The 7,181-nt window shown below is 36.5% G+C and overlaps 1 protein-coding gene across 1 annotated transcript; it reads right to left on the bottom strand.

Moving 5' to 3' along the window:
• Positions 1 to 260: 260 nt before the first annotated feature.
• Positions 261 to 3,807, bottom strand: LOC114280409 (uncharacterized). The gene is made up of 2 exons (XM_082921922.1): positions 1,007 to 3,807; positions 261 to 857 (listed from the first exon to the last, which is right to left on the bottom strand). Exons 1-2 carry the CDS (start codon positions 3,693 to 3,695, stop codon positions 472 to 474), a joined length of 3,075 nt encoding a protein of 1,024 aa, XP_082778048.1. The 5' UTR covers positions 3,696 to 3,807; the 3' UTR covers positions 261 to 471.
• Positions 3,808 to 7,181: the final 3,374 nt, after the last annotated feature.

Below are 7,181 nucleotides of genomic sequence, written 5' to 3'. Positions count from 1 at the left end.
GCCAGTATCGGGTCAAATGGTATCATATTTTAAATTTAAAAATACTACACAAACCAATTTTTAACTTAATTTTCATAATTCTACACACAAAGTAACAGATTTCTCAATATTTATTAATGTGGGTCATTCCAACTTTGAGTCTAGTGATTAAAAAAATTATGTAATAAATCCATTTAGGTGCAATAGTACTCTTTAAATTTACCAACCAAAGTTCCACACTCGTTAAATTTACCAACCAAAGTTTAACAGAACCAACTGCATTGAGAAATGGTACTCACTTTATTTTGCTCCAGGTATTGAAGAATACTATTTCACATTTCACATATTAGACACACATACTAATACAGGCTATCTATTTTTTTTCTTACTGTACTATATACTTATTTGCTACAAAACCCCACTAAACAAAATGAGACAATTCCAACAGGGACATAATGTCATAGTTATTTTTTTGAGAACGAAATGTCAAAGTTATTTTCTTAGCAAAAGATCAAATTTGAGAAGAGTGTCTCTGCTGCTTTTCAGCTTGCACAGAGCATCACTCATGCTAATGCGCCCATTCGGAGAATCGACAGTGCAAGAAAGCCCAACACCAAGCAGGGCGATCAAGCAATCGTGCTGCGCTTCTGGAGAAATGGATTTACCCTCATGACAAAGACTACCCTTATTTGGCAGCAAATCTTGATCCAGTACTTGCTCTATGCTGGCAGGGAAGGCCATTTTCACCCATTCCTTCAGGCTTGACCCTCCTGTGAAGATCTCATCGGTTGGTGTCTTCCCTGTAAAAAGCTCCAGCAATGTAATTCCATAGCTATAAACATCTCCGGCTGTTGATGGTTTCTCTCCTAGCCCATACTCTGCATCACAATTCATCAAACCAAACAAATTATATCATGGGGTCTAATTTAGTGTGTATTGTGTGATTTCATAAATATATTTAAAGCTATTTTGGCAAACCCTGCTTTAGCAGGATTGTCGTGTACTGAGTCACTCTTAAAATATGAACCTGGAGGAATGTAGCCTACAGAGCCCTTCACGCCACGCGTAGAGCTGATAGAACTTTGGTCACGAGTTCTGCTGATCAACAACTTGGCCAGACCGAAATCTCCTACCTTGGCAGTCATGTCTTCATCCAACAGTATGTTGCTAGGCTTCAAATCGCAGTGCACCACTTGAGCTCCGTTCTCATGGTGCAAATAGTTTACAACACAAGCAACATCAATGGCCACATTCAATCTCTCCACGATATTCAACCCGTCTCCATTCGTGTGTCTCCTCTTTCCCCTTATCCAATCTTCCAAGCTCCCATTACTCATGAATTCATACACAAGAGCAAGAAATTCCATGTTTTTGAAGTCTATGCTTGAGCACGATGTTATGAGTTTCACAAGATTCCGATGCCTAACACTCCTCAGAGCTGCGCACTCTGCCAAAAAACTCTTCCATGATCCAGTCCTCTCCACATCAAGCACCTTAACTGCGATGGGACTTCCTTCCCTGAGATTTCCTTTGTAAACAGACCCAAAACTCCCCTTTCCAAGCAGATTTTCTTGGTTGAAATTTCCAGTTGCAAGACGAAGATCGTCGTAAGAGACCATTTGATGCGGTCTCTTAAAGGATTCAGACGAGGTTTTGATCTTTGCTTGTCTTTTCCTTAGGTAGAAAATCAAGCTAATTGCTAAAGATAGTGCTAAGATTGCAGCGATGATGATTATAATAAAAACCAAGATTAATCTTTTTATATGACCATGAATTTTCTTACATGCCAAACTGAAACAGAGATTTGGGTTACCTTCTAAATGAACTTTAGAGAGATTTGAGAAAACCCCACCAATGGGAACCTCTCCTTCCAGGTTGTTGAAAGAGAGGTTCAACACTTGTAGGGCCTGCAACTTTTGTAGGTCACTTGGAATTGAGCCGGAGAGATTGTTGTTGGAGATGTCAAGAGTTTGCAAACCTTTCACCTCTACAAAAGTATTTGGGATGCGACCCGAGAACAAATTATCTGCCATGAACAGTTCTTCCAAGCTCTTACATTTCCCAATTGAATCGGGGATGGGACCCGATAAACGGTTGTCAGAGAGGTCAATTGAGACAACACTAGCTAGGATCCCAATTTGTTGAGGCAAAGGTCCATTAAGGAAGTTCTTTGAAAGATTCAAATGAGTGCTTAAACTAGGAAGATTGAGAATTTCTCTTGGTATGCTTCCATTGAGCTTGTTACTAGACAAGTCCAATGAAAGCAAGTCCTGGAAATTTCCAAAACTAGTGGGTATGCTTCCCACCAGTTCATTTCCTGATAAATCAATCTCAATCAATTTTTTGAGATCACCTATGGAATTTGGGATCTTTCCAGAAATTTTATTTCCAGCCAAACCCAACTTCAGCAATTCCTCCAACTGGCCTACTTCGTGGGGAATTTCACCAGATATTGAGTTGTAGCTCAAGTTTAGCAAAGCCAAACCGTTCAGACGACCAATTGAGGAAGGTATGCTGCCACGAATACGGTTTCCTCCCATATATAGTTTTCCAAGAACCTTAGAAAGATTGCCTATGGATTCTGGAATTATGCCATCTAGAAGATTGCCATCGATGGCAAGGAAGTTGAGATGGGTACTGTTTGTCAACAAAGAAAGAAAATTTAGACCATTATCGCCTGAGCTAACGATCCTATTGAACCCAATGTTGTACATACGTAGGTCTGGAAGATTTCCTAGTCCTGGTGGAACAGTTCCATGCAAGAGGTTGTGTGCCATACGAATGATTTGTATGTTTGTGAGGTTGTGCAGAGACCCTGGAATGGTGCCAGTGAATTTATTGAAGCAAAAATTGAAACCTAGAAGATTTGGGAGTGTGACTCCAACATCACTAGGAAGATTACCCCACAAATCATTGGAAGCCAAGGCCAAATAAACTAGGGAAGACATGTTGTATATTGATGGAGGGACTGTGCCTGTGAGGTTGTTAATGGTGAGATCAAGATATTTCAAATTTCGAAGACGAGACAAGTCACCAGGTATCGGGCCGCTGAGGGTATTGGTGCCTAAATTTAAATTGGTGAGTGATGAAATGTTGGCTATGGATGGTGGAATTGGGCCCGAAAGATTGTTTCCCGCCAAGTTCAAAATTTGTAGTTTCGTTAGGTGGCTGATCTCTTCGGGGATTCTCCCCGAAACCTCATTTTGCATCAAGTTGAGGGTTCTAAGCTCGACGCACCGGCTTATGGTTGGCGGTATTGGACCTTGGATGGTGTTGAAGCTTGCATTCAGGACTGCTAGACGAAAAAGATTGCCAAGTTGGCGAGGAAATGTTCCTGTCAATTGGTTATTTTGGAGTTGAAGTGATCTAAGGAAGGAAAGATTGCCAATGTGAGGGGTTATGGATCCTTTTAGCCCTAGGCTGGCAAGATCAAGCCCAACCACTCTCTGGCCTAATTTGTTGCAGGTGACTCTGGTCCAGTTGCAGGGTGACAAGGTTTGGTCCCAAGTAGATAGAGGGTTAGGTGACTCTATGAGGGACTTGAAAGAGATCAAGGCCTCCTTGTCTGTCTCAATGCTCAAAGTAGAGGAATCAACAGCAAGAAATAGGCTTTTGGAAGCAATGAAAACAAGTGAAATGACAAATTGAAGCATTAGGACAGAGGGGAAACCCATGTCTACTTGGTGCTTTGCAATGAAGAGAGACACTGAATGCATGAAAAAGTTGGAAATGGAGATGTGGTATTTAAAGATTGAAGTTGATAATCACATGTGATGATGAACCTTTGGTGAAAAGTCGTAGACATCTGTATTAGTAGACTGCTAAATTATTGAACCTTGTCATGCCATGAGTGAGTTTTATGGATTCATTAAAGTCTTCAGTTGGGTGGACCACCACCAGTGAGTTTGGTGGATTCATACAAGTAAAGTCTTAGTTGTTGACTTGGTGACACTTATTAGGCCAGTGCTGAGTGGATTCACACCAGTGTTTCATTCCATATTTATAGAGATAACCGGGTGTAATTTGTTTGTTTGTTTGTTTGTTTTGTTTTGGGTGACAAGGGAGGCCTAAGCCCAGCCAAAAAACAAACTAACTACCAACACTTTGAGAAGTTGCGAGCTCCTAAGCATCCTTTGCTAACGAAGGTTACACCGTCTAACAAAGGTAGCACAGATGGTGTAACGCTAATGGATGTGCCAATTGTTTGGCTAAAGAAGCGCAAGTGTTGGAGGCCCAACGGCAACTCATCCACTTGCGTTTGCCGTCTGTGCTACCTTTATTAGCAAAGGATGCTCAGAAGCTTGCAACTCCTCAAAGTGTTGGTAGTTAGTTTGTTTTTGGGCTGGGCTTAGGTCCGTCTTGTCACTAGGATTATAAATGAGCCGAATCAAGTCGAGTTTTACTGAGGTCGAACTCGGTTTGTTAATATGAATGAAATTGGAGTTCGGCTTGACTCGGCTTGATAAGATTTTTTTAAATATTATTTATATTATTTAATATATAAATAATATATTTATTATATAATTTAAATAAAGATAAACAAGCCGAGCTTATTCGAGCTCAAGCTCAGTTCGTTTACTAAACAAGTCGAGCCGAGCCTGTTTGTGAACAATTTGATTCATTTGCAGCTCTACTTGTCACCAAAAATAAAAAATATTATGACAAATTACACCGGTGGTCCCTATATTTTACATCTTGTATCATTTTCGTCCCTATACTTTCAATTGTCTCAATTTTGACTCTTAATTTTAGATTTTGTTTCAATTTGGTCTAATTAAAAATATCGTTAGTGTTTTTAAAGGAAAATTATCACTAAATTGATTGAGGTTAACTAATTGAGTTTAGTAAATTTATAATTTCGCACTTAAAAATATGGCACATGACACTTATTTACATATTTTGCATAAAAAATACTAAGAGTTGTTATCAATTTGACCAAATTGAGACAAAATCATAAATTCAGGATCAAAATCAAACCAACTAAAAGTACAAGGACTAAATGACACAAGAGATAAAGTACAGAGACTACCGTCATAATTTGCCTTTAAAAATATCACGGGCCCTATTTTCAGTGCTACACATTCAGAATTGTGTACAAGAAAAGAGTGCAACTTCTCCCTAATTTTGTTTGGATGGACTGAATAAAGGGAATTGTAATTCATCGGACTGTTAATCTTGAGATACATAGTCTCTAAATTATTTGGTTAGAAATGATATGTATCCCATGTGTGTTTAGTAATGGAATTAAATGTTAAGAAAAGACTATTCTACTGAATCATATATTTGTTTGAGATATTATGAAGAAGGATAAATGCTCAAAAGATTATTTTGTTCTTTTAAATTGTTTACTAAATAATAGCAATACTAAATTTGACTTGTAAATTTTATTTTATTTTATTTTATTTTTTAGTTAGAACTTTTAAAAAACTAAATAAATAGAACATCAATAAACAATAAATTATTTTATTTTTTAGCTAGAACTTTTTAGTTGGAATTTTTATTTTTAAATAAACAAAAATCCATGAGAGCCAAAAATGTCTTTTTATCCTCTAATGAGGAGGATTTATCTCATCCTTTTGTATCCCACACCCTCTCATGGACACAATAATCCCCACAAATGAGGGATTGATTGTGTGATTGGACTATTAATATGACATAAGTTTTTTGAACCAAATAACAGACTATTTTATATATTAGACATGGAGTCCCATCCTACCCTGTAATCCCTCCATACAAACAGATTCAATGGTTTAGTTTAGGCCATGGATCCATTATCATGGGTTTCATTTTGATAATTTGATATGTTAACTTTTTAGATTCTTATGTGTAGATTATTTAATCACATTTGTCTAAAAAACTTGCATGATCTATTTTTAAAATTATGTTTGTTGTCTATTTTTTTTAAATATGAACGTGGTGGAAGTATGTGACTACAATTATTGAATCAATCTTTTTAAATTTTTTTATTTTATTTTATTTTAAATGAATAATCTACAAATTGAGACCCACAAAATAAAAATAATTAAAATAGAGCTTGTGGTAAGCTCACAACCTAGACTAGACTAGTTCCATGCAAAACGTAGCACTCACAAAAAAATATTTTTAAAATATAGTGATTCACATTTATTCTAAATGTAAATCTCACCATACAAGAATTAAATAACAACACACATTATTTTTCTCAATAAATTTTTGTGTGTTTTAAATCAATGATGCAGTAAAAGAATTTATAAATAAAACAAAATTGACTCTCTTTGTTGAGTAATTGGGGGAACAACTCATAACCAAGTAGTATGTTTAGTGATTTTTGAATTTCCGAGAACATCATGACATCAAAATAATGTCATATGATGTTCCGAAACTATTTAAAGAATTTTTTGTTATTTTAGACTTTTCTTTTTAAATTTCTACTCAAATTTACGATCCAAATACAGTCTTAGTGTCGAAATCATACGTGCACCAAAATGCAAGCTAACTGAAATTTGGTACAGATTGTGTTATGGACTTTGAACTATTTTTTTGCTCCAAACACAGTTTTAGTGTCGAAATCATGGATGCACCAAAATTCAAGCTAACTGAAATACGGCACAGATTGCCTTATGGACTTTGAAGTATTCTTTCCCAAGTGGCTGTAGAAGTAACTTGAAAATCCAAAATACCAAGTATTTTGAGTAGGAATTTTCATTATTTTAGAATTCTCTTTTCAAATTCCTACTCAAATTTACAATTCAAACACAGTCGCATTGCAATCATGTGTGCATCAAATTTCAAGCTAACTGAAATGTGGTATAGATTGTGTTATGGACTTTGAAGGATTTTTTGCTCCAAACACAGTTTTAGTGTCAAAATCATGGGTGCACCAAAATTCAAGCTAACTGAAATCTGGAACAGATTGCGTTATGGACTTTGAAGTATTCTTTCCCAAGTGGCTGTAGAAGTAGACGTGAAAATCCAAAATACCAAGCAAGTATTTTGTCCAATGTTTCAGATCAAAATTCAACCGCAAACTTTTTGAAGTAAACGATTGACTTAGCCAACACCTTCACACACTGTTAGAAATTGGGCGCCCATGTGGCATGACCCTTTTGAAACTGAACCTTTTGAACCTTATCCATATAAGTTTGAATTTAATTCAAAACTTATTTGAATAACCATTCAAGATATCTATATCTATCATATCAATAGATATGGATAGATGGATA

Source organism: Camellia sinensis, chromosome 3, assembly GCF_055761805.1.
Source record: "Camellia sinensis isolate YWXY chromosome 3, ASM5576180v1, whole genome shotgun sequence".
NCBI lineage: Eukaryota > Viridiplantae > Streptophyta > Magnoliopsida > Ericales > Theaceae > Camellia > Camellia sinensis.
The sequence above is the reverse complement of the archived record's forward strand: the minus strand, read 5'-3'. Positions and strand labels throughout refer to the sequence as shown.